Below are 26,517 nucleotides of genomic sequence, written 5' to 3'. Positions count from 1 at the left end.
GTGTATGCACACTCAAGTGATGGCCAACTCTGGTTTCTAACCCCTGTGGACTATAGGCCCCCAGCTCCTCTGTCGCTGGGTTGTCATTTCCTTCTTCAGGGGATCTTCCCCACCCAGGGACTGAACCCACATCTCTTGCTGCTTTTGCAGTGGCAGGCAGATTCTTTACCACTAGCAACACCTTACTCTTCTAAAGGAATGGACTCCACAAAAGCAGCAAATAGTTTTTATTTCCACAACACAACCCATCTTCCTTTTCTCCCAGGAGCATAGAATTGACCTCAGCCATCAAAGCAGAGGACAAAAGCTGATAAGTGACAGAAGGCAAAGGGTTACTAGAAAAATAGATTCTGCCCAAGGCTCTCCTAGGGATTCAAATCCCTGTCCCAAGGCTCCCCTCCAGGGCTTGCCAAATGGAGGGAACTAAGCACATGAAGAGAGGCTGGAAACTGACAAGGGGATTTTACAGAAAAGGAAAGGAGCCTAGCAGTGAAAAGACCTGAGGGACTGGAGTTGGGGAGGAGCTTTGCTCCTAGATTAGTGCTTAAAAAGGAAGGGGGAAGAAATAATTGGATGATGTATGTAGTTTCCATCATGTCGACCATTCCAGACCTCACTGAAGCTAAATTCTGGCCAGTCTATGGAGGTAGAAATTGGGGATGGAAGGAAAATTACAATCCTTCCTACTCCCCCCAGAGAGTAGACTGTTGATTATCCAGCTCTACCCTTTTCCCAGCCTGCCTCCCCCGAAGAAGCTTCCAAATCCCTTAGCTAAAATTTGCATCAGAAAATGGAATGAGGGCTGTCATGAGTCGTGCCCAAATCCTCCAGCCTCAGAACTGACATGAAAGTTGAACAGGAATGGGGAAAGGGAAGTTTAGTAATGAGATTACAACCTCCCTTCATCCCCTACTCAAAAACTCAGATCCCTGGGCAGACAGGAAGGGAACACCAGGCAGCTGCTGTCATCAGGGACCCATGCAGACCTGTTGAACAGACCCAGTAGGTGAGAGAAAGCTGAGCTGGAGGCTAGGAGAGTTTTATTAGACTCCTAGAAGTAGAAGCAGGAGCCTGGGGTCAAAGGAGCATGAAGCAATGCAGTAATGGGAGCATTTTAGCCCCCAAACTTATGGGCCACCTTCCACCACCACCCGCCCCCCTAGTGCTAACCAGAGGGGCCCATGCGGGTGGCAGGCTGATCAAGGGCAGAGCTTGATGCGGGTGCCCTTGGAGAGCACCCGGAAGAAAGGGAAGACACGCTCGCCCAAGAAGGCAGCCGAAAAGGTGTGCACATGAGCCAGAGTCTCTGCATTGTAGAAGCCCAGGCGCCCAGCCTCATAGTCCAGGTACACGCCAAACCGCCGCGGTTTCTCACTTGGGCTCAGCAGTGTCTGCTCCGTTGAGCTTTGTGCCTGGTAGCGTTTGCCATTGGTGCCCACACACCACACTTCCCGCTGGAGCAGGGGCTGCTGGGGCAGGTGGAGGCGGCGGCGGCGGTGGTGATGGCGAGAGGAGCTGGCATCCCCACTGCCCACAGAGGACCCCCCAGAGCCCACCTTCTCCTTATGATGGGTTGATTCACGGGCAGCACCCACCGCCCAGCCCCGCCGCCCACCCACCTCTACCTCCCAGTAGTGCCGGCCAGAGCGGAAGCCCTGGGCCCCCAGCACGCAGCAGTCGGCCGAGAAGCGCTTGGAATGGTCAGCAACCTCCTGCCGCCTCTCTGCCAGGCGGACCCCCCGGCGGTCGGGAGACAGCATCAGAGCCGGGTGAGCCGTGTCAGGGTCCAGCGTCAGGTCCACTTGGGAGGAGGGAGGACAAATACGCCAGGGCTGGAACGACTGTTCCCTGTTAGTGGCTAACTCCAAAGTTTGGCCTTTCCTGCTGCCCTCCCCCTTCACCTTTCGCCCTCCCAACCATCCATCTGTCTTCAGCTCCCTGCCCCAACAGACTCGGGGCTCAAGTTCCTAGGGGCTCCACCTCTCTTCCCCACTCTGGTTTCAGGACACCACACAGGTTTTCCCTCCAGTCCTGGCTTTTACTCCCCAACACCCACCTGGGCTAGAACAAAAGCTGCTCTTGGCTTGAAGCCCCAATTGGCCTGCCTTTATCCTGCTCCAGTTTCAGCACCCATTCCCCCAGGGCCCATCTTCCCCTCAGAACCCAATCTCAGGTCTGTGAAGGGAAAGGCAAAGGAAGGTCGAACAGGTGACCTCCCTACCTCGGGCAGCCTGACAGAACATCCGGCTCATTTTCCTCACGATGGCATCTGTCAGGAAGTCATGGCTATGGGGTTGACACGGGTCAGGGGACCAGACCTCTGGGGGCTGCAGCTGTACCTCTTCACACCTGGAGAAGGGGACCGGGCAGGGGGTGGGACCATGATATTCCCAGAGGGAAGAGCAGAAGCTGAGGGGAAGGAGAGGGTCCAGGAGGCAGAAACTCAGGTCCTGGGGAAGGAAGGAGAGGAGCGGGATATCCAAGAGATGCAGGGATGGGGAACCAGATGCCACTGGGTCACAAAGGATAAAGGGTGAGAACACACCTATTGAAAGTCTCCTTGATGTCCTGGGAATAACAAAAAGAGGGAGAGGGAGAAAGAAACAGAGAGTCAGCTGCACAGGGATGGTTGCCTTCTCCCCATCTGATTCCAGCCAGAGAAAGAACTGAACTTCAACAGTGAGTGAGAAAGCATACACAAGACCTTCAATAAACATGCATCCATCTCAATCACCCATATGACTCATTATGCCAAATTTAACTCATCCTGCTGTGAGCCCAACAGAATTTACAGCCCCAGTAAAAGAATTTTCACAATATGACTTGGTCCTATTTTTCCAGACGTTAATGTCAAAAATTCTTTTCCAAACTCTTAAAATCCTTTTACAAACTGAATCTTCATTCTTTTCATTAGGTACAATTATCACACATCACATTCAGTATCAACTAATCTGTCTCCAGCCTCAAAAAACCTTTTTACTCTTTGGGTTAAATCATTGTGGGTTCCTCCCAATGAGAAGAGAGGTAGCTCTGGACAGGTGTTTGGTAAGCACTGCCTGATACAACAGACACAAGGCTCTGGGGGGTGGACAAGGAAGGGGCCATTGCTTACCTGGAGCAGCCGCAGGCCCCCTTGCTGGCTTCGCTCCTGGGCCTCAGCCAGCAGGCGGCTCAGCTGGGCAGCCTGCTCTGAGAGGCGGCTGGCCGCTGCTCCTGCACGCCCCAGCTGAGCTTCATGCATCTCTCGGAGGCGCCGCTCTAGCCCTGCCTGCTCTTCGGCCAGAAACCGTGTCAGCCGCCCAAATTCTGAGGCCACAGCTGCCAGCTCTGACTTCATCTGGCTCTGGGATGATGCAAAGGGGATGGTGGATACCACCTCAACACACAGAAACAAACCTCCAATTTGGTAACTGCTGCCCCTCAATCCAAGGCAAAGGAGCCCTACATCCTGAATGAAAAAAAGCTCCTGACCCCTTCCCCATCTCCTGGCTTTAGCAGGTTTTAGCATGCTCCTGGCACAATGGTCCCAAACTCACCAACCGCTGCCTGCAATGCTTATCTCCACCTTGGCTACTTTACTCTTTCTTCAGGTCTAAGCTTAAATATTCCTGAGAAAAGTCTTATCTCTCTTCCAGATCTAAACCAGGGTCACTTACATAAATATCATATCTCATGGCATATACCTCAATTTGAAAGGTTATATTTACATTGGAGTATCTTTTAAAATCCTCTTTCCCCACTGCTCTGTAAGCTCTGTTGCCACAGGGTCCTCAGACCCTGGAACAGTGCCTACTACTGAGTAGGTGCTTGGTAAGAAGTCTTTGAAATAAATAAAAAATTCAGGAATCAAGATACAAAATCAGAGTACTGGCTATTCCACTAATGACTGTGGGAAAGTTACCTAATCCTTCTAGGTCAGATGTCAATAAGTTTTCCATAAAGGGTCAGGTAAGATTTTACACTTTATGGGCCATGAGGCAAAATAAAAAATATTATGTAGATAACATTAATATATAAAGAGAGAAGACCTCTACCCATTCCCACCCCATTTGCCTCGGCAGGGCAACCCCAGATAATCAGCACACTTTTCACCCAGATATAAGCTGGAGACATTCTTAAGGGTATGTAAAAAGAGTTAAAAGGCCAGAGTGTGGAGGGAAGTCCTGGCTGGTGTAGTGTGTGAAGAAAATAGTTTCCCTCTCTGTCCCAGTGAAACTCAGTTCCTGACACCTCTGCACCCCAGGAGCCCAAAAATCTCAATTTGGGCAGCAAGCTAGAAGCAAGAAACTCCCCGACTCCCAGACTCAAGATCCCACCACTAGGTGCCCAGCAACAAAGTCCCTAATGTACAGCTAGCAATGAATGAGCATGGGTCCTGGGAAGTGGCAAGGCTCAGCCACCCTGCCAGGATGGCAGGCACTGGAGGGATGGGGGAAGACGTCATATAGGAGGGATGCCCTGGCATGGTGTCCAAAGCTCACTGCCAAGTCATTCCAGTGCCTACCAGCTATACAAAAAGAGGCAGGAGTAAAGGGTTGGAATTAGGGGGGAAATATTTAAAAATACTCCATGAGGAGGGGTGAGCAATAATGAAAAAAGGCTGAGAAACACTAGACTAGAAGATAATAGGTCTCTGCAATGCTGACATTCCTCCACTCATGCTCCTCTCACTCATGCCTTGCCCACCACCTGACATCTGTCTTGGAACCTGGAGCTTCTCTGACAGCTGGTATGTGAATTTTGCCTTGCCCTCTTCTGCTCTCTGTGCTATCTGGAGTGATAGTATGGGGCAGGAGGTCTAGGGTTAGGTGTCTAGGATGGTAAACCTGCTCTGCAACCTTGAGCCAGGCACCAGCCCTCTCCAAGCTAAACCTATTTCATTCCATTTTGGAACCTAGGAATAAACATGCCTCTTGATTTACTAAGGCTTCCCTGGTGGCTCAGATGGTAAAGAATCTGCCTGCAATGCAGGAGATCTGGTTTCAATCCCTGGGTCGTGAAGATCCCCTGGAGAAGGGAATGGGAACCCACTGAAGTATTCTTGCCTGGAGAATCCCATGGACAGAGGAGTCTGTTGGGCTACAGTTCATGGGATCGCAGAGTCAGACACGACTGAGCGACTAACTCTTTCTTTGAGCTGCTAAGACCCCTTTCCTCACAGACACCCAAGAAGGTGTCTACTTCTCTCCCAGGCCTTGGCTGTCCCTCTTCAGAGGATCTAGTCACCACTTGTGAGAGCCCATCTTTCCTGCTCTAAACCACAGAACCAGTCAGCCCTGTCAAGGACATTCACTCACCTTCAACTCTGTCACCCGCCTCTCTTCCTTGGCCTTCATCTTCTGCACAGCCTCCAGGTGCTTTCTCAGTGGTTCCACATGCCCCTGTAGTTTGGCCTAAAGAAATGGAGAAAGGAAGGTTAGAGGTCTTGGAAAGGAGAAGCACCTGCCCTCAAAGGCCATATCCCCCATTCTCCCTGCAGTGGGTTGGGCTCAAAGCCTGATACCCATTACAGGTATTAAATGAGCATCAAATTCCCTTCCTCCCCTTTCTTCTCTTCAGATGATGACAAAGGCTTTCAACCCTCCTCCTGAACTCATGTACAAAGTCTGCAGGTTAAGATTCTGGGACTTCCTTGGCAGTCCAGCAGTTAAGACTCTGCACTTCCACTGCAGAGGGCACAGGTTCAGGCCCCGGTCAGGGAAATAATGTCCTGTATGCCACTCAGCCTGGTCAAAATAATAAATAAAGGTAGGATCCTGATGACTACATAGCACCACACTAAAGAGCTGGGAGTGAACATGGCTTGAGCCCCTCAGTGCACAAAGTCCTTCCATATGAATGCTCTTACATATGGTCCCTTCCTCCTCATAAGCAATCTTCCTCATAATTTTCAACTCTAAATACTTTTCTGATGATTTTATGTCTATGCCAAAAATCTTTCAACAGTTCTCCAAGACTTGCAATATACGAGGCTCTCATTGCGCCTTCATTTCTAGCCTACCCTCCATACCTCCTGAACACAGACTCTTTAGTTTTAGTCACATAAAACTTCTAGTCTTTTCCTGAGCATAATTCCATACTTTTATCCATGCTACTCCCTCTGTCTGGGACTGCCCTTCTACAATTAGCCCAAGGCATTCTTCCTTTAAAATCCAGCTACCTGTCCATGCCCCGATGCTCCCCATCCCCAACTTCCTCTGTGATCTCAAGGAACATGAATATACCTTCACAATACTTCCCTGCACTGTAATCACTTACATGTGTTCTGTGCCTAGGACACACAGGCTCATGGGAGCATGGACCCCACTTATTTTAATTTCTATGCTTCTCTCCCACTCAATTACTTGCTAAATGGAAAACAAATACACTCTCCTCCTCAAGTTTTAACTCCTGCAGCAAAAATGCACTTGAGCTCTGTGTTCTAATTGTTTGTAACAATCTTGTGCTTTAAAGACCAGAATGGATAAGCCTGGATTTTACGCCCTTTCCTTTTTCATGCCTTCTACTTCTTCTGCCTCCTTTACCTTGGGGGATAATACAGCGTAAAAGAGCTCAAGCCTAGACTCTGATCTGAACCTGAATGCAGGCAGGTGACCTGAAGCAAGCCATGCTTCAAGTTACCTCATCTTAAAAAGGGAACTAGGAATAACAGAATCTACCTTATGGACATGCATGCTTAGCACAGTGTCTGGCACAGAGCAAAAGATTAGTACTAAATGTTATCTAGAATTCCCTACCCAGGCCTAAGCTGCCAATGACAATCTGATAATGACCCTTGATCTAAAGAGGTTACTGACCCAGAGCACAAAAGGTAGTCCTTGCAAGGTTAAGTAGTTGAAGAAGAAAATCATAATAAAATTACAATCAATCCATAACATACATAGCGTAAACAACACAAAAATTTGCTTTTTGCTATTATTTTCTACTTTTTTCCAGTAGGGTCAATAATTTCAACCCTATTAATTCAAAATTTATGGTGCTTATATTTCTCATTTAATATTTTTCCTAAATTATGGACAAAAAGTTCATACACGAATCCAAATAGAGTATCATTTAAGAGAAATTTTCAAGAACCTTTAACTTTTTTGAAGCTTTATTTATATATCATTTATGCATTATTACCTATTCAATAAGGAAATATTTCTACAAAACAACACTGTGCTGAGCTAGTGCTAGTTAGTGTATGTATCTGAAAAGAAACTACCTGCCTGTAAAATACCCTGTAATTTAGAAGAGGAGACTCAAGTTAGTCGGACATAATAAAACTTATGTATTTACATTTACTGATCAGTTAATGTCAGACTTTGTGTTTAGTGGCCTCTCCAAGTTGCAGAGCTCTACCAGGCTGGCATTCAACAGCTACAGCTAACACAAATTAAAATCCAGTTTCAGAAGCTCTTCAGAAGAGTTCTGCAAGGTGAGGGTGGAGAAGCGATGGAATGCCCCAAGGATATGCCACCCTGGGATCCAGTTAACAAAGTGACTACACATTGATGGGTACAGGTAACTAGAAGCCAAGGGGATACAAAAGGGAAGGACAAAAGGAGCTCACAACCTCCCCTTAATAATGCAGGGCCTAAAAGGCAGGTGGTAGTACCAGTGCAGTGATTCCCATAGCAGCCTGGGCTTTCTAAAGATAATTCTCCCTGTCAGTGATTCAGAATCGATGATGGTAGGGCCCACTGTACTTCTGAAAACCTCCACTAATAACTGGAACAATCAGCCAGGTTTGACAATCACTCTGTGGGAGGAAGTTACTTGTCATAAGGGGTGTATGGTTGTCTTAACTGTACGTACCACTCCCAGCTGAGAAGCTCTAGACATCTTACTCTAAAACTGGGGTAATGATAATAAAACCCAAGTGAAGTTACTGTACAAACCAGGAAAAAATTATGAAAACACAAGTCATAAAACAGAAAAGCTCTGTGCAGACTACACAGAAGCAGCTACCCTCTCCTCCTGGTTCCACTTCTACAATCCCACCTGGCTGTTCGGTAAATGTTATTTCTACCAGCTGTCTCACACACAAATCTCCTTCACCTGTGTCGAAAAAGATATTAACTAAACTAGAATCAAACTTCGAGAAGAAAAGTCACATGTGAGAAAAATCAAACAACAGACATCTAAATAGTGGTGATGTTATAAACAGTATAGGCCAGGAAAGGGGAGGGAGAGTAGTTACTAGTAACTGTGGCCCTGTGTATATTACTTACATCTCTCTGGTTCTGTTTCCCTTCCGTTTCCCAATCTGTACAATGGGAATACAAACTATAGCAAACTCACAGGGTTGTTTTCAATTTTAAATGAGACAGTCCATGAAAAAGTGCTTAGTACAGTGCAGGGGTACATAGTAAGTATTCAGTAAATATTAACTTTCAATCCTGGAGAAATTAAAGTTCAAAGACATTCAGAGACTAAGGGCCAGATCTTCTGACTTAAAAGCCTATCCCTCTTTTCTAAATACCCAGGAAACATAAGAAGTTCTGGCCAGTACACCAGAATGATTCAGATCCAACAAAATTCCTCAAGGGGAGAACAAAGCCGTATCTTGGAGTGGGTGGGGAACCCATTAGAACAAGAGCAGAGCATATGAGTCTGATACTAGTAGTCAATATACACTCCTGTTCCTCAGAGCACTTTTTTATTTGAGGCCCAAGCTCTTTCATGGAGAAGGAAATGGCAACCCACTCCAGTATTCTTGCCTGGAAAATTCCATGGAAAGAGGAGCCTGGCAGGTTACAGTCTATGGGGTCGCAGAGAGTCAGCCAGGACTGAGTGACTGAGCAAGTTCTTTCCATTTCTAGGGGTTTTAATCAAAGATAGGTTTTTAAGAGTCATTCACAGTTAAATAAGACTGGTGGTAAAGCTCTAAGGGCTTGTCACTTGCATTTCTATAACTTAGGGACAAGTGGAAGTGCAAAACAGCAGTGGCTTTTCCCCAAGAGACAAAGTCCAGTGATATGACATCACCAGATTTTCTTTGAGGAAGCCAGTCTTCCCTGGTATTCTTCACTGTGTCTACTTTGTCTGTGTCCAGGATCCTTCTCACTCTAACCATTCTGGTGCCAGTAAGTGCTTAGGTAAGGAAAATCAGCTCAACAGTACACGAGGCTCTTTGAACGGGAAAGACACCATTTCCTTTCCCCAGTTCCTCTTCTTCTCCACCCCAACTAAACTCCCATCTACTCTCACCTTGTACTCCTGCACCACCTCCTCCAATGGCACCACGCTGTGCTGTTTGTGGTTCCTGGATTCTCGACATACCACACAGATGGCCTCTTCATCCACCTCGCAGAAGAGTTTCAGGGCTTCTTGGTGTTTGGGACAAATGCCCTGCTCGTTCCCACGGCTCCCCCGCCCAGCAGTTGGGTGCATCTGCCGAATCACCTGGACCATGTTGGCCAGCTGCAGGTTGGGCCGGAAGCTCCGCCTAGGAAAGCTCTTGCGGCACTGAGGGCAGGTGAAGCACCTCCGAGGAGTTGGAGGCGGGGGCAGTGGGGTGACCGGATCTAGCTCCTCTTCCTCGTCCTCCTCCAGCACTTCCTCCTCGTCCTCCTCCTCCTCTCCCCTCAGGTCCTCCTCCATGTCCCCCAAGTAGTAGTCCAGGTCTTCCTCCTCCTCCTCCTCCTCCCACACATACTCCATGTTGTCCCAGTTGGATCCGCCCATGCCACTGGTCCAGAACACACCCTCTTCTTCCTCCTCGACCTCCTCCTCCATGTCGCCCTCATAGTCTTCATCGCGCATGGGGGTGTCCCAACCCCCACCGGCCCCCACAGCCTCCACTTCTTCCTCCTCTGCGTCCTCCTCCTCTTCCTCCCGGTCTAACTCTTCCCTGTCCTCTTCATCCTCCCCTCCCCACAACTGGGTTACACACACTCGGCAGAAGTTGTGCCCGCAGCCGATGGACACGGGGTCCGTGAAGTAATCGAGGCAGATGGCGCACACCGCCTCCTCCTGAAGGGTCTGCACAGGGTTGGGTGCCATGGCAACGGCAGCCATCTTAAGTGTCCAGTCAGCCAGTATAGACGCGTGGTGGGTGGTGGGGGAAGGGGGGAAGGGGGGCGGGGGGGCGGGGGGGTCTTCCCTCTCAGACTCCCTGACGACCCAGCCCCACCCCCAGCCCTGCCTCTCCACACCTCGCCTCAAGCGCAGCCAAAGAAATGTCCTCCCGACAACACACCCCTCCACACAGAGTTCCCTACTCCCAGACCACAACCGAGTCCCTGGAAGGGGAGGGGACAGAGCTGAGCGATACCGCCAAGTCCCTCAGGTGGCCCTGAGTGCAAATCTGCCCCAACGCTCCCTTGGCCTCCTCATAAACCCCCGCCCCTCCTCACTTCCTGGCTCCGCCCCCTCACTTCCGGCTTCCACTAACACTTCCGGTGCTGCTAACCACCCAAGATTGCGAGTTCTCTCCCCGGTCACGCTACGCCCCTTTCTTCCCCCGCTTCCCCGCCCCGGGCCGCCAGATGACAGGAAACGGTGAGGCGACGCTCTAGGAGGCACTCAGGAACAGGGAGGGAGGCCTAGAAGGACGGAGGCGTACGACTCTAATGCGAGGGAGTGGGGAACGCAGACGAAACTGAAAGCCCAGCCTCCCCCATCGCCCGCCACTGGGGATAAATTTCGAGGGACCTTGGAAGGGCTTGGCGCCCGTCTACTCTCGATGCTATGACCGTATCGGCCCGGCGCCATCCTACCGATCGGACACGGAGAACTGCAGCAGGAACTCCCCACGGCCGATGCCGGAAATGGGAAGGGCGGGTGTCGGCTGAGAACCCTGAAGTACTTCCGGCCCATCTAGGCGAAGGACTTTGTTGTTTGAAGACTCAGAGAGTCAGTCCGAGACTGACTAGGGGGCGGGGTCTGTAGAAGTGCGGTGGAAGTGGGACCGGAGACCCTTTCCATCCTCCCCGCTTGTAGTTGGCTTTTCCACACACTTTGTAGAAACTGCCGTCGGTCACTGTCGTTTCGTTTAGATGAACTTTCTTAACTGCCATCAATAAAGGAACCGTAGCAAATCATGACATGCACATTTACACAGTGGAACACTTCAGATGTAAAAAGGGAATCCTCCCCAAAATGTACAAATGAAATGAAAAAAACAAAGTGCTAAACAATGTGTAGAGTATAATTGTAAAGAAGGGAGGGGGATAGGATGTTAAATGTATGTAATAGCTTTATAGTCCTGTGCTAATTTATAAAGGTTCCTATCTCAGAGGGTTTAGTGAAATTACTGTAGTGCAAAACTATTATAATATTGCCTAGCACATAGTAAGTGAGATACAAGGTTTAGCTATCCATCATTATCATCGTTGTTGTCTATCTCTGGATGAATGCTAGTTTATCTAGGACACTTTTCTGTAAATGTCGTTCTGTATCTTTTGAACTTGAACCAAGTCAATGTATTGCCTTAAAGAAAAAAAATAATAATAATTTTGTTCCCCCCGCCGCAAGTGCTATTGATTCTTTCAACTCTTTCTGAGCTGTGCACCACGCGTGCTCCACGCCCAGAATACTTCGAGGTCTGTCTTCGTGGAGTCGCAGTCTAAGAGCAGGGGCTCAAACTGGGTTTGCGGTATTGGATTTTACTTGAGAGAATCCTAGCTAGGATGTAGAACGGTATCAGTAAAGATGCTGCTGTGGTACTCGGAGCATCTCAGCCAAATGGATTATTTGTGCGATAGAAATAATACGTGATGTTTTAAAAAGAAAAATCTTGTTTAATTAAAAAAAAATTTTTAAACAGCAAGAGAAGTTACAGGACTCCCTAGTGAGTGTCGGGCGCTGCGCGATGCCAGATCTGGGCACGCAGAATTGACCCTGATCTCGAGGCGCTTCACGCCTCTTGTGGAAACTCCAAAAGGACGCGTGCTTTATAAAGTGGTGGTCGGAACGCGCCAAAACTACGAATCTTCGTGCATAAACTATGTACTAGGCCGTGCCAGGAGCTGTAAGCGCTACTGTGGCAGCAAAATGGGACCACAAGGCCTGAACGTGGTTCAGACGGCCCCTAAAAGGAGCCCCATGTCCCTTCGGAATCTTGTCTCATCCTGGCCAGTAGGGGCCATGTAGAGATTCAGGGAGTAATCACCGAGGGACTTTTTGTGGGCGTTTCCGTAGTGTAGTGGTTATCACGTTCGCCTCACACGCGAAAGGTCCCCGGTTCGAAACCGGGCGGAAACATTTTACTTTTCAATTCTAGTCACTACCTCTCTCATGTCCTGGAGAGTGAAGACCGTCATATCAAAAACGTGTGTCTGTGTCTGTGTCTGTGTCTGTGTCTGTGTTTACCTGTATTTCTGTTTCTCGGAGACAGGCAGTGAAGCGGCACTGTAGCAGGCAATATTCTACCTAAGTGCTCCAATGGAAATTCGGTTCTGGTACCTCAACTAATCTTGCTCTTCCCCTCGGAAGCCTGCATGACCAGCTCTCCCACGTCGAAGGGGTGTAGATTTCAGATCCTTTCGCCAGGCGCACAGTAGGAGCTCCATAATACTTTTGTAGTCGTTTAGTAGTGACCTGCATCCTTGCTTGTGGATCTTGGTCTCCTGGGACAGAGAGTGTATCTTTAGCGGTAGCCCGGCTAGCTCAGTCGGTAGAGCATGAGACTCTTAATCTCAGGGTCGTGGGTTCGAGCCCCACGTTGGGCGATCGCTGCTTTTGGAAAATGAGACAATAAAGGAGATCTCAATGTAAGGGCAGCAGACTGAGACTCATTTGGGATCCATCTTCCAACTGATGATCGCCAGTAGCTGGGCTACAGAACAGATGGAGTGCACCAAGCTCTAAGAGGAGGGTGAAGGCTGAATACCGGGCGACAAATTCGTTGTTTACGAGACAACCCTCCTCCGGAAACTGCGGTATGAGCCCAGGGCCCCCTGATTAGCGACCACTTTACCAGGTGATTTTGAGGTTAGTATTTCGCGCTGTTAAAGCTGCGGCCCTATTTCGAAGTCTGAAGCTCTCACGTTCAATATATTCTCTTTAAGCTAGATATTGAGTCGATCTTTTGTGAAATGTTGACCTACACATCCTAGTCTCCACATTCCCCCTACACATAAAAGAATGTTAAAATGCGCGCCTTTTTTTTAATCTTAAAATCATGATACATTTTATTTATAGAGTTCTAAGACTGATGACCTATCAAACACATTATTCTGGGAAAAGACACTTGGTCAGTGTTGGAGGATATGCTTATGACAGGTCTTTACAGTTCTTTAAAAAATTATTTTTTTGTTTTCTTTCTTTATTTTAATTGGAGGCTAATTACTTTACAATATTGTAGTTTTTGCCATACATTGACATGAATCAATCACCGGTGTACTGTGTCCCTTGGTCCTGATACCCTCTTCCACATCCCTCCCCATCCCATCCCTCTGGGTGGTCCCAGTGCAATGTCTTTTAGTGCCCTGTTATATGCATCAAACTTGGACTGGTCATCTATTTCACATATGGTAATATACATGTTTCAATGGTAGTCTCTCAAATCATCCCACCAACGGCTTCTCCCACAGAATCCAAAAGTCTTTTCTTTATATCTGTGTCTCTTTTGCTCTCTTGCACATAGGGTCGTCGTTACCATCTTTCTAAATTCCATATATATGAGTTAATACACTGTATTGGTGTTTTTCTTTCTGACTTACCTCACTCTGTATAATAGGCTCCAGTTTCATACACCTCATTAGAACTGACTCAAATGCATTCTTTTTAATAGTTGAGTAATATTCCATTGTGTATATGTACCACAACTTCCTTATTCGTCTGCCGATGGACATCTAGGTTGCTTCCATGTCCTAGTTATTGAAAACAGTGCTTTGATGAACATTGGGGTACACGTGTCTTTTTCAATTCTGGTTTCCTCAGTGTGTATGCCCAGCAGTGGGATTGCTGGGTCATATGGCAGCTCTGTTTTCAATTTTTAAGGAATCTCCACACTGTTCTCCATAGTGGCTGTACTAGTTTATATTCCCACCAACAGTGTAAGAGTGTTCCCTTTTCTTCACATCCTCTCCAGCTAAAATGCACTTTTTTAAAAAGACCCTAACATGAGCATCTTCAATAGGTCTTGTCACCAACTTCTTCCTTAACTTCACTTAAATTCATTCTTTTCCATTTATTGTTCCTTGGTCCTACAAATTCATCTCATTTTCTGTTTTCCATCTGTAGAAGTCTCCCCACATACATACCAGACCACAACAGAAGTTGGCTGATTATATAAAGCTGGCTTATTAAACTTGCTAAGTGAAGGATAGTTATCACCTTCAGTCTCAGGAATGTATGGAAAGGAAGAGTTAGGGAGAGTTTAGCATGACACCCTCTGAAGACAGTGCAGATAGGAATTGGGCAGAGCTGGTAAAATAGGTAGAGTTCCTAGTACAGTCATAACTCACACATCCCTGGGCAGTTACTGTTATTACCATATTTTCTGGGAATTAACAGGTCTAAACAAGCCAGCGTTGAAATAGTTTGGACTTTGGCATTTCGTGTTGCAAAAAGGCTTGCACATTCGTCTGCAAAGTTGCTTTAGGGCTTTTTTTTTTTTTTACCACTTTTACTGGAAATGGAAAATATTCCTAAAAGATTCTGACTTTTTCATTAAAATAAAGCCCAAATGTACACGTTTATCTTCCCTGTCTCCCAACAAGCCGAGGGCACACCCTCCCCAGCTTTTTGCTACAATTTCTGGTTTTCTCTCCTCTCCATCCATTCCACAGAAGCCCCTCAGGCCAGGTCTTGTTTGAAATCCCTCTGCTAGTAAGTAAACTATGTAGCTCTCGGCGTTCAACAGTTCAAACATTAGGCTAATGCATGGTAGGATCTTTGCTCTTTAAAGGCTGAAGAGGCAGAAAGACTCTGATGTACATTTTGGATTCTTTCAGAAATGAAGAGTTGGAGGTGTGAAGGAAGTGAGACTTCCTCAGGGAGAGGGGCTGGAAGGACACAACCATGGTCCAGACAGGAAGGGGCCTGCGCCAGGGTCAAGGCAGCAGCCAGCCGGAGATGCGGCAAAGGAGCTGGATGTATGGTTTGTACTCAGGGCAGGAAAGGGGTCTCCTGGATTTCTGCTTTATATGAGTTAATAATCAAGATGAGATACTGAAGATTGGGGCTGGTAGGGGAGGGAGGAGAGAGGTTTAGTCAGTTCAGTCTTGAACAAGTTGGGAGATGTCTAAAAGGACATGTCCAAGGCAGGAGGATCTGAAGCTTAGGGAGAGCAGTCACAGCTGGAGTCACAGATGCAGAGAAGGAGAGTGGGTCAAGTGTGACCTGAGATCTGACCCTGAGGGGGATGGCCTCAGGTACACGGAGGAGTCCGACTAGGAGGAAACCCAGCATTGAAACTTCCATTGAAGCCAATGGAGTGGAGATGTGCAAAAAAGGAAGGACAAATGGGTAGAGTCAAATTATGGTTTAGGAAGGGAAAATGGTAACGAGTTCACGAATTGGGGCACTTGCAGTCTCCTTGTTAACCTTGATCTAGACTCTGACAAGAGAGTCTCCTGCCCTGTGCTCTAGGGAAGAGGGGCTTCCCTGTCACAGACACAAGAATCCCTACTCACTACGACTCAGCCTCTTTTCCAATTTCTGGTCACCTTGGTCTTTGGGAACCAGCGCTGGTGGCAAAAAAACACTTTGCAGTATTTTAAACTATCCATACTGTTCTTAAATTTGCATACGTGTAAACTACATATAATATACATTAAACTTCATCCCAATTCTGGGCATCGAATGCTAGGATTGATGAATTTTATTTTTATAAGGTACTTAAGAAATTTCACTACATTTTCAAAATTTAATAAAATTTTTGGCTTTATTTAAGTAACATCGACTTAAAATTTGATATGTTTCAATCGCCCCTTTATTCTTAATAATTTTATATTATTTCTAAGAAATAGTTATTTTGAAAGCATATGTAAAATTAATTTCATTGTTGCTTGTTCGTATTTAACGTATATTTTGACGAAAATATATTCAAATCTCATGTACTTTGTATTTGAATCCTTCAGAGCATAACTATCAATAGAGCAAAAATTATGTGAAAATTTAAATCCGGCAGCAGTCCCCCTCAGTTCAGTTCAGTTCAGTCACTCAGTTGTGTCCGATTCTTTGCGACCCCATGAACCGCAGCACGCCAGGCCTCCCTGTCCATCACCAACTCCCGGAGTTTACCCAAACTCATGTCCATTGAGTCGGTGATGCCATCCAACCATCTCATCCTCCGTCGTCCCCTTCTCTTCCTGCCTTCAATCTTTCCCAGCATCAGCATCAGCAGTCTCCCTAGAAGACAGATAATGAAAAGGGTTATTCACGTTTTACCTTCCCTTCGGCGAGGCCCGCTGCTTTCATTCACGCCTTTATTTTTTTTTTTTTTAAACAGCTGTCTTTTTTTTTTTTTTAATAAATTTATTTATTTTAGTTGGGGGCTACGCCTTTATTTTTTAATTGGTGGACTTGACTGATTTCACAACCCACCAACCGGTCGTGCTCCACAAATTTGACAAACACTGCTACCTGGGGCCACCAGGGGACCGATGTCCCAGAGTAGAATTGTTCTAAGAGCTCTGACTCAGCAGGTGAGGCAGGAAGAGTGCCTGGGCAGTGACAATGACTATAGTCTATAAGGGATTTGGAAGAAATAACATTCAGGTGTTTCCGTAGTGTAGTGGTTATCACGTTCGCCTAACACGCGAAAGGTCCCCGGTTCGAAACCGGGCGGAAACAAGGAGAGATGTTTTCTATTTTGCCCAGCTACAACTTTCTTCTAGTTAATTTGCCAAGTTCTGTCATCTGTCCCTGGAATGTATGTGCATGAAAAGTATGCTTAGCTTTTACAGTTTTATCCTTACCGCTCTCTTTTCCAATCTATTACCAGTTCACTTCAAGCGAGTATATTCCGGATCTCTAGGTCTGTAGCTCAAGAGAAGTGGAGAAGGAAATGGCAACCCACTCCAGTGTCCTTGCCTGGAGAATCCCAGGGACGGCAGAGCCTGGTGGGCTGCCGTCTATGGGGTCGCAGAGTCGGGCACGACTGAAGCGACTTAGCAGCAGCAGCAGCGCAAGAGAAGGTGGTGTGTCATTAGAGCCATCCTTCACAGAACTTAAAATCCTAGAAGATCAGAAGGCAGGAATGCCACTCAAAGACAAATGAAATAGTAAAAACTACAAGAAGGAGTGCGTTGGAATCATACAGTGGAAGTCAGGCTGGGAAAGAGAGTTCACAGGAAAGATAGCAGTAATAACCTCAGCATCTATCACAATCACGTTGACTGTCTGGTCCTGTTGGTTTCTCCCTCTCCTTGCAGGTGAGGCCACTGAGTCACAGCCACTTCACACAAGGCTACTAAATGTGGAGTAGAGGAAACAGTAGACGGAGCCAGAGGACGGAGAATGCGGAATGAAACAGGGCACCGAGAGAAATTCAAGTTAGCATAGCCGGGAAAGTACCTGGTTCTGCCAGAGATCTGCTGGTGACTGGTTCCCGCTCAGCGCTGACGAATATTAGCGCGACAACCTTCACCTTACGGGACACCACCGTGAGCGAGTCTGAGTTTTTCTATCCTGGCTGGTTTCACTCCCGGCCTGCACCTACGCATCTGTCTTCAGCGGCACAATGGAACAGTAAAAAGAACATCAGCCTCTCCACAGGTGTCTCGGTCAGCCGCCTTCTTCACCCGTCTTCACTTGCTGCGCATCTGCTGCGTGCCTTTGCGACTCGAAGGGTGTGTTAGGAAACGGGCTCCAGAGGTCAGGGGCAAAACGTCAGCGAAGGCTTCAGAGAAGCAGACCAGCGGTACTTGGAGTCCCCAGGCCAGAGTTCGCGGCCGGAAAGATGTCTGCAGACAGGCACCCGGTGTGGCCTTCTGAAGAAGTGTAGCCTGCTTCTATGCATGGAAGATGGGGTTTACACTTTCATACACCTGACGGTACAACAATTTACACGAGCGAGAAGCAACTACTTCTTTCCCTAGGACTTCTGTCAAGCTTGAAAGTCAAGTAGATAAAATATCTAAGTGGTAGATCAAATTCTTTTTAAATAAAGTTTCACTGGTTATTTGGGTTTTGTTTTTTTTTTTGCGTTGGGGGGGTGGATGAGTTGTGCGGGGGCGGGGTGGAAGGTTGAGGTGCAGTGCTGCGCAGCTTGAGAGATCTTAGCTGCCAGACCAGGAATTAAATTCCAGGCCCTGGCAGTGAAAGCACTTTCACATCTTAAATACAGACAAAGCATAATCAAAACTAGCCACGTGATGGCAAAGCTTGTTAGGTTACCTGCATTCACATAACTTTCACAGACACAAAATCAATATCGTGCCCATCTCTTTCTCAGTGCTTTTTTTTTTTTTTTAATACTTACTCATATGCCTTAGCTTGGTTTACAGATGTAAACCCAACCAAAAAGGTTAGGGCCCAGCTGTACAACTTAGAGCCCTAGAAGAGTGAAGAATTTTGGACCCCACTTGGAAGAATTCTCCAGAGTTTCCCGTGCTCACCCAATTTCTTTTTTTCCCCCCCTCGCGTTTTACTGACTGATTTGAGATAAATCAATACAGTCCCTGCATCCCAGGCTCTGGACTGTCAGAGTGTCTCTTGCTGTACCCCCTCCAAGCCCACCCAAGACTCTGGGAGGCCAGGATCACCACTCAGTACCGTCACTCTTCACCAAGTGGATTTTGGTCCCTGCCTCAGCTAACATTAGAGTTCTTCTCTGACTTCCTTGGGGAAACAGTAAACAAATCCACTGCAACACAGTTAACACCAAAGAGGCAGCTGGGCTGGGCAATAAGCTCCACAGGAAATTGTCTCACGTGGGTCGTATTTCTTTTGGGTGACATTTAATGCTAACTTGTCAATAGGGCTTGAGAGCTTTATTAGTTTCATCTTGTTTCAATTAATGCTAAGATTATCCTCTTTTTGATGCTTAAATTGTTGCTGCTTGTCAGTGGAAACCCCTTTAAAATTGGCCCCTTTATCCTTTCAGCACTGCCCTGACAATTTGAAAGCACACTTGTTTCCTAGTAGAAACTCACACTTCAGGCCTATCTTTAATTTTTCCTAGATAAAGAAGAATTTTGGACCTCACTTGGAAGAATTCTTGAAAGAATCAAGTTCAGCAACATTGATTTTTTTTTTTTCAAGTAAAAAATAAGAGTCAAATATGGGTGCCAGGACACAATGCATGGGACCAAAGGTTGGCTCCCCCACTTCTGAGGTTCCCTAGGGAAATCCTTTAAAGGATGTAAACATACACTGAGAGCTCTATTTAATTGTAGCTTTGCTGGATCTTTACCTTTTTTTTTTTTTTTTTTCAAATAAACCTCAATCAAATAAACTCAACATCAATACTTTACAAAACTATTTACCTAAATCTCTCACTCAAAAGTAACTGTGTTACTTTTTGCTTTTATTTTTTAAACTTTTATTAGGAAATTTAAAGTAGACAGAATGGTATTAAGAAGTCCCAAGTACTCATCACTCAGCTTCAACACTTTTCTCTCTTCCACCGTTTCTGTTTTATCTCTACGTTCACCAGTTCCCACCTTACTGGCTCATTTCTTTATACTCCTCGTAGATCTCATGATATATCCTTCTCTAGTCACTCGATTGATCATCTCCCTTTCCCTCTGGATGTTCTGTTACTGTATAAAATTTCAGGGTTAGGAAATAATATTAATAGCTACAAATCTTGTGAATTGAATCCTTACCATGGACTAAAAACTGTTCTAGATGCTGGGCATACATTGATTCTTTGCACTCTTGCAACAAACCTATGGTGTGCCACTGTTAAAGGGAAACTTCATTCATTCATTCATTCATTTACACTGCAGTGAAAAAGACAGGCCAGGTCCTTGCCCTCCTGATGTTTACCTTCTAACAGGCAATTAAAACAATAAACAAATAAGCAGATAGAAAAATAATCTTAGAGAGTGATACAGACTGTGAGAAAATTAATGAGGGTTATCTGACAGCTATCTGGTAGGCAGAGGACAGTATTAGAGAGAGAGGCCAGGAAAGATACATTACAAGAGGGGACAATGAGCTCAGTCAGAAAGAAAAGAAAGAGCCACCTTACAAATATCTTGGAGAAAAGGACATTGGGAGAGGGGGCAGAAGGCTCAAAGACCCTGAAGTAGGCATAAATTTGGTGAATTTAAGGATGGGGGAAAAACCAAGACCTCCTTAACCTTTTGGAGGTTAAGGAGCCACAGCTATATCCCCAAGGCTCTGCATTCTGATGACTGCATCCACACCATTTGCTGATTTTATTTGCAGATGGGTAGAGAAATGACAGATTTTATGTGTTTGAGGACTCCCAGGCAAATGAAGAACACAGTAGGAATTTTTAACACAGTGTGGAGTTTTTAAGATGAATGAACACACAGGTTCATTCAGAAAATTTCAAATAAACAATAAATATCAGCTCTAGGTCCTAATTGTGTGACCTCACCAGTGCCTCCCTCACCTCATCATGAATTGAAGGTTCAGTCAGATAAAGTCTGTAATTATCATTTAAAATGTTTTAGAGAATATCATCAGTGGCTTAGATGTTCAGGATGATGCCTTTTGGTGGCTTTAATTCATGCAAGAACCAATGAAAGGGATTGCTCCAGTTGTTTCAAAATTTTCTAGCTTTATAAGAAAAACAACAATATTTTTAAATTGAATTTAAAATCTTGAGAAAAACTAGACTTTAACATTTGTAACTATAATACACTGAATATTAATCACAGAAGAAATATATATTCCTTTCCTTTTTCAAAAGCCTTCCACTGCCCTTAGACACTGAACATCTCAAATGACAGCAGAAAGGGTTTCCCAAAATAGGCAGTGATTTTAATCCAATTGGTCCTGACACAGAATAGAGGAGCAGGTCATTCTGGGTCATCTTTTTTGGCCACTATTCCTTTTGCAGGGAGTCCTCCAGAATTAGCCTGCTCTAGTTGACATTCTGTCTTCCTCCTTATCCAAAATTCACATTCCCCATGATGTGACTGAGACATGCCTTTTTCTAGGGGGACTTGCACCTTAAAACAATGTGATATAAATAGCATTGAAATAATGGGGTGAGCATTTAATGATGATTGAACCCTCTCTACTGATGCTACAGAGACCATAGAAGAATGATTTCCTCAAGTTTAGGAAAGGGAAACCAGTAACTGTTAAAGATCCAGGAGTATTTTTATTTTTGATACTGGAATATTTTAGACTAGTCAGAATATCCATCTACTTATTCATGCTCAGTTGTGTCCAGCTCTTTGCAATCCCATGGGCCGTAACCGGCCAGGCTCCTCTGTCTATGGGATTTCCCAGGCAAGAATACTGGAGTGGGTTGCCCTTTCCTCCTCTAGGGGATTTTCCTGACCCAGAGATCAAAACTGCATCTCCTGTGTCTCCTGCATTGCAAGCAGGTTCTTTACCCACTAGCCATGAATATATTAAACCTGGAGATAATTTTCTGTTTCAAATGAGATTTTTAAATAAAAATATTCAAGTAGATGGTTGATCAGTATTTACATATAAATTATATATAATCATTATTTGAGATCTCTTCACAATCTACATGCATGTTCTAATAATTTATATATGCCCTACATGACACCAAGACCTTATAGAAAATCACATACAAATTTAATTTCTTATATCTTATTGGAGTCTTCCTGCCCAAGGGAGAAAATTTGCCAAGTAAAAAATAACTAAACAGGCCTTCCAGTGATGTCATGGCTTTGCAAGTGAAGAAAACAGGATGGCTTCCACAAAAACAGATCTGAAAAGAGAAAAAATAGTGTTATCCTATACAGTTGGATTAGAAATCATAAGTTAGAGTGACAATGTGATCTTCAAAATCTTTTGTCCAAGTATGCTCTTATGAGAGGCAAAAGGAAGGTCCCTCTCTCTGTAGGTAGTATCCTGTAGGCCCTGCAATGGTTATTATCTTATAAGACAGACAATGAGGGACCCTGGCAATATTAAGGGGATAGGGACAGTTACATGTTACATTTGTTTTTCAAGCAGCTTGATGCTACCAAGGCAGTGGAGAAACAATCAGTCTCATTCGTGACTGGTGGGAAGTAATAATACCCTGTAGGAGCCATAGCCTGGTGATTTGTCTATTTCTGTAAAATTATAGCTTCATATATAATGAATCTTACTTGACCCAGGAATCTTACTTCTGGTAATTTGCCTTACAGATGTAAGTTCAAAAGTGCAAAATGACTACACTACATGCTTATTAATGCAGCATCACTTGAAATAACAAGAGATTGGAAACTACAAATATCCATCAGTAGGTGATCTGCTGAATGAACTAGGATTCATCTACAGTGGGATATTAGAAAGCTGCAAAAAAACTGAGGAAAATTTCTATGTCTTGAGATAGAAAGAAAATCAAAATATAACAGAGCTGTAATTATATCTTTGTGTAAAATAGAGGAAAATAAAAATATCTTTGCATTAAAAAAATTCTGGAGGAATATGTACATGGATACAAACTTGTTACCTAAGAAGGGAGAATAGAAGTTGGATTCTTTTCACTGAATATTTTTATAGATGTTTCACTTTTTTTTTTTAGATGTTTCACTTTTTGAACAGTACAGTATATTACCTACTCAAAAGATGTTTTAAAAACTTATTTTGTGGTGCAGCCTCTGTGGAAAATGGTATGACGATTTAAAAAAAAAAAAAACATAGAAATACCTTATGATCAGCAAATCCACTTCTAGATATATGTGCAGAAGAAGTGAAAGCAGGAACTTGAACAGAACAGGTATAAGTAAACCCATGTTCACAGCAGCATTATTCAGAATTGCTGAAAGATAAAAGGAATCTAAGTGGGCTGATGCTGAAGCTGAAACTGCAATACTTTGGCCACCTGATTCAAAGGACTGACTCATCTGAAAAGACCCTGATGCTGGGAAAGGTTGAAGGCAGGAGATGGGGATGACAGAGGATGAGATGGTTGGATGGCATCACTGACTTGATGGACGTGAGTTTGAACAAGCTTGGAGAATTGGTGATGGACAGGGAATCCTGGCATGCTGCAGTCCATGGGGTCCAAAGAGTCGGACAGGACTGAGTGACTGAACTGAGATGAAGTGTCTACTGAGAGATAAATGGATAAACAAAATATAGTATATACATACAATGGAATATTGAAAATGAAAGTATTAGTCGCTCAGTCATGTCTGACTCTTTGGGACCCCAGGGATCAAACCTAAGTCTCCCACAAAGCAGGCAGATTCTTTATCGTCTGAGTCACAAGGGAACTCCCTGTTATTTAGCCTTGAAAGGAAGAAATTTAGAGCATGCTACAACATGGAAGAATCTTGAAGACATCATGCTAAGTGAAATAACCCAATCACAAAGGAAAAATAGTTTTGATTCATCTTATATGAGGTTCCTAGAGTGGCACAGCAGTAAAGAATCTGCCAGGCAATGCAGGAGAAGTGGGTTGAATCCCTGGGTCTGGAAGATCCCCCAGAGAAGGAAATGGCAACCCACTCCAGTATTCTTGCCTGGGAAATCCCAAGGACAGAGGAGCCCTGGGATCTCAAAGAGTCGGACTCGATTTAGCGACTAAACAAGAACAGCAAAGAATAGCCAAATGCATAGAGACGGAGAGTAGAGTGGTTGCCAGGAACTGGGAGAAAGATAGATAGGGAGCTAGTAGAATTGCAGTTGGGCAATATGGAAAAGTTCTGAGGATGGATGGTGATGAGGCAATGTGAGTGGATTTAGAAGCACAGAATTGTGCACTTTAAAATAGTGTAAATGAACAACAAGATCCTACTGTATCGCACAGGGAACTATATTCACTATCTTCTAATAAACCATAATGGAAGAGAATATGACAAAGTATATACACATAGACATACATACATACATACATATATATATATATATATATATATATATATACCTGCTGTAGAGCAGAAACTAACACATTGTGTATCAGCTATAATTTTTTTTTAAATGGTGAAAATGGTAAATTTTATTACATACATTTTGAACGATTTTTAAAAATATTTATTTATTTTTGGCTGCACTGGGTCTTCCTTGCTGTGCTTTCTGGGCGCCTTCTCTAATTGCGGTGCACAAGCTTCTCGTTGCAGTGGTATCTCTTGTTGTGGAGCACAGGCTGTGGAGCACCTAGGCTTCAGTAGTTGCGGCTACGCCTCCAGAGCCCAGGCTGAACAGTTGTGACCCGTGAGCTTAGTTGCCCAAGGCAATGCGGGTTCCTCCCAGACCAGAGATCCAACTGACGTCCCCTGCACTGCATGGTGGATTCTTTTAACAATTTCTAAAAGGTAAAGGTAAAGGATAGAGTCATCAACGCACAAGAGCATAACAACAAGAAGCCCACATCAACTTAAACACATGGATCAAGAACAGAAGTATTTCTCACTATCAACCTTCCGGTAGTTAAGAGCAAAATACACCTGTCGCCCAACGTGGGGCTCGAACCCACGACCCTGAGATTAAGAGTCTCATGCTCTACCGACTGAGCTAGCCGGGCACGTGAGCGAATGGCTCAGTAACTTTTACTTGAAGGAAGGGTTCCGGTTGTATCTAGCTTGAGGTTTGAAGTTGAATTTAATTGGGATAAATTTGGGTCGCTAAAGACAAGATTCTTGGCAGCCGGAGAAATTCAAACTCTACCAATCATGCTTGACTGACCGTCCTTCCCACTTCCGTCCCTTTTCTGCCAGCACCCTAGCCCTTTCCTATCCCTGAGAAACACAGGCGCTGAGGAGGGATAATGTTCGCATCCTGATGCCATCGACGGGCTTACTCCGTGAATTTTCAGTCCGAGGTTTAAATGCACCGTGGCGGGGTTGAGCCTAGAGTGGGTGAAGGCCGCCGCCGTGCGCCCAACCTGCGCAAACTCCACGCTAATAGGGTGTTTCCTTGGATTCTGCATTTCTAAACTCTGGGGTCGAGAGAAAGCAAAACAGAAACCAGTACATGTTCTGGAGATGCCGGGGATCGAACCCGGGGCCTCATACATGCAAAGCATGCGCTCTACCACTGAGCTACATCCCCAGCCCGCCGCAATGGTTTCTCTAATTTCTGTTAGGTGGTTATTGACAAAAGGCGCGGTCGAACGAAAGGTCTTTAGAGTTGTGACAATCGAAAGGCTGCAAAGGCCAGCGGCTAGCGCTGGGAGCTAGCTATTCCAGGGTCCTCTGCTGACTCTAAGCGAGTGGACTTCGACCGAGATGACGATCAAGGGGAGCACAAGACCAGGATAAACACTTGGAGGCAGCGGTGGAAAAAGAAGGGAAAGTCATCCGGCACGACGCCCAAAAATGAACTGTGAGGCGAAAGAAAGAAAGTAAGATTAGGTGCAGGATACTACGTTTGTTAAACAAAGAGAAGAGTTGTTGTTCAGTCGCTCAGTTGTGTCCGACTCTGCCACCTCATGGACTGTAGCATGGCCGGCTTCCCTGTCCTTCACTATCTCCCAGAGCTTGCTCACACTCACATCCATTGAGTTGGTAATGTCATCCAACCACCTCATTCTCTGTTGACCCCTTCTCCTCCTGCCTTCAATCTTTCCCAGCATCAGGGTCTTTTCCAATGAGTCAGTTCTTCGCATCAGGTGGTCAAAGTATTGGAGCTTCAGTATCAGCCCTTCCAATGAATATTTAGAGTTGATTTCCTTTAGGATTACTGGTTTGCTCTCCTTGCTGTCCAAGGGACCCTCAAGAAGTCTTCTCCAGCACCACAGTTGGAAAGAATCAATTCTTTGGCGTTCAGCCTTCTTTACTGTGCAGCTCTCACATCCATGCATGACTACTGGAAAAACCATAGCTTGACTCTCTGCAGACCTTTGTCAGCAAAGTGATGTCTACTTTTTAATGAGCTGTCTAGATTTGTCATAGCTTTTCTTCCATGGAGTAAGCGTTTTTTAATTTCATGGCTGCAGTCACCATCCGCAGTGCTTTTGGAGCCCAAGAAAATAAGTCTCTCACTGCTTTCATTGTTTCTCCATCTATTTGCCATGAAGTGATGGGACTGGATGCCATAATCTTAGTTTTTTTGAGTGTTGAGTTTTAAGCCAGTTTTTCCACTCTGCTCTTCCACCCCCATCAAGAGGCTCTTTAATTCCTCTTCACTTTCTGCCATTAGGGTGGTGTTATCTGCATATCTGAGGTTATTGATATTTCTCCCACCAATCTTGATTCCAGCTTGGGATTCATCCAGCCTGGCATTTCGCTTGATGTACTCTGCACAGAAGTTAAATAAGCAGGGTGACAATATACAGCCTTGATGTACTCCTTTCCCAATTTGGAACCAGTCCATTGTTTTATGTCCAGTTCTGTTGCATCTTGACATGCATACCAGCTTCTCAGGAGGCAGGTAAGGTGGTCTGGTATTCCCATTTCTTTAAGAATTTTTCACAGTTTGTTGTGATCCACACAGTCAAAGGCTTTAGCTTAGTCAATGAAGCAGAAGTCAATGTTTTTCTGGAATTTCCTTGCTTTTTCTATTATTCACCAGATGTTGGCAATTTCA

At 45.2% G+C, this 26,517-nt stretch overlaps 1 protein-coding gene, 2 long non-coding RNA genes and 5 other non-coding genes across 23 annotated transcripts; 3 read left to right on the top strand and 5 right to left on the bottom strand.

Moving 5' to 3' along the window:
• Positions 1–212: 212 nt before the first annotated feature.
• Positions 213–10,750, bottom strand: TRIM41 (tripartite motif containing 41). Of its 16 annotated transcripts, none has more exons than XR_014057111.1 (7): positions 9,193–10,750; positions 5,298–5,393; positions 3,113–3,376; positions 2,546–2,568; positions 2,222–2,349; positions 1,620–1,832; positions 213–986 (listed from the first exon to the last, which is right to left on the bottom strand). XR_014057111.1 is itself a non-coding variant. In XM_081502104.1 (7 exons), the coding sequence occupies exons 1-7, from the start codon at positions 10,000–10,002 to the stop codon at positions 969–971; spliced, it is 1,521 nt and encodes a 506-aa protein (XP_081358230.1). In that variant the 5' UTR covers positions 10,003–10,750; the 3' UTR covers positions 213–968. The 16 variants fall into 16 exon arrangements, 9 of the variants coding, with proteins under 9 accessions (XP_081358230.1, XP_081358228.1, XP_081358231.1 ...); XR_014057112.1 differs by having other exon boundaries at positions 3,113–3,343; XR_014057113.1 differs by having other exon boundaries at positions 213–638; positions 3,113–3,343.
• A 1,366-nt stretch (positions 10,751–12,116) lies between these two features.
• On the top strand, positions 12,117–12,189 carry TRNAV-CAC (transfer RNA valine (anticodon CAC)). Its single transcript has one exon. It is a non-coding gene; the product is annotated as a tRNA-Val (tRNA).
• A 394-nt stretch (positions 12,190–12,583) lies between these two features.
• TRNAK-CUU (transfer RNA lysine (anticodon CUU)) lies at positions 12,584–12,656 on the top strand. The gene has a single exon. It is a non-coding gene; the product is annotated as a tRNA-Lys (tRNA).
• A 3,142-nt stretch (positions 12,657–15,798) lies between these two features.
• LOC145510594 (uncharacterized) lies at positions 15,799–17,998 on the bottom strand. Its single transcript, XR_014057131.1, has 2 exons — positions 17,452–17,998; positions 15,799–16,284 (listed from the first exon to the last, which is right to left on the bottom strand). It is a non-coding gene; the product is annotated as an uncharacterized LOC145510594 (long non-coding RNA).
• TRNAV-AAC (transfer RNA valine (anticodon AAC)) lies at positions 16,656–16,728 on the top strand. Its single transcript has one exon. It is a non-coding gene; the product is annotated as a tRNA-Val (tRNA).
• A 3,616-nt stretch (positions 17,999–21,614) lies between the features above and the next one.
• LOC145510591 (uncharacterized) lies at positions 21,615–22,809 on the bottom strand. Its single transcript, XR_014057128.1, has 2 exons — positions 22,696–22,809; positions 21,615–21,766 (listed from the first exon to the last, which is right to left on the bottom strand). It is a non-coding gene; the product is annotated as an uncharacterized LOC145510591 (long non-coding RNA).
• A 1,632-nt stretch (positions 22,810–24,441) lies between these two features.
• TRNAK-CUU (transfer RNA lysine (anticodon CUU)) lies at positions 24,442–24,514 on the bottom strand. The gene has a single exon. It is a non-coding gene; the product is annotated as a tRNA-Lys (tRNA).
• A 455-nt stretch (positions 24,515–24,969) lies between these two features.
• TRNAA-UGC (transfer RNA alanine (anticodon UGC)) lies at positions 24,970–25,041 on the bottom strand. The gene has a single exon. It is a non-coding gene; the product is annotated as a tRNA-Ala (tRNA).
• Positions 25,042–26,517: the final 1,476 nt, after the last annotated feature.

This window comes from Giraffa tippelskirchi, chromosome 6, assembly GCF_054371585.1.
Source record: "Giraffa tippelskirchi isolate mGirTip1 chromosome 6, T2T-mGirTip1v1.2.pri, whole genome shotgun sequence".
Lineage (NCBI taxonomy): Eukaryota > Metazoa > Chordata > Mammalia > Artiodactyla > Giraffidae > Giraffa > Giraffa tippelskirchi.
The sequence above is the reverse complement of the archived record's forward strand: the minus strand, read 5'-3'. Positions and strand labels throughout refer to the sequence as shown.

Excerpts from the sequence above, each read along its gene's own strand:
- TRIM41 (XM_081502098.1), bottom strand. The coding sequence starts at position 10,002 with ATGGCTGCCGTTGCCATGGCACCCAACCCTGTGCAGACCCTTCAGGAG. Across the intron at positions 5,394-9,192 it reads AGGTGGTGCAGGAGTACAAG|GCCAAACTACAGGGGCATGT; the intron begins GTGAGAGTAGAT and ends CCATTTCTTTAG. Across the intron at positions 3,377-5,297 it reads GGCGGGTGACAGAGTTGAAG|GTGGTATCCACCATCCCCTT; the intron begins GTGAGTGAATGT and ends CTGTGTGTTGAG.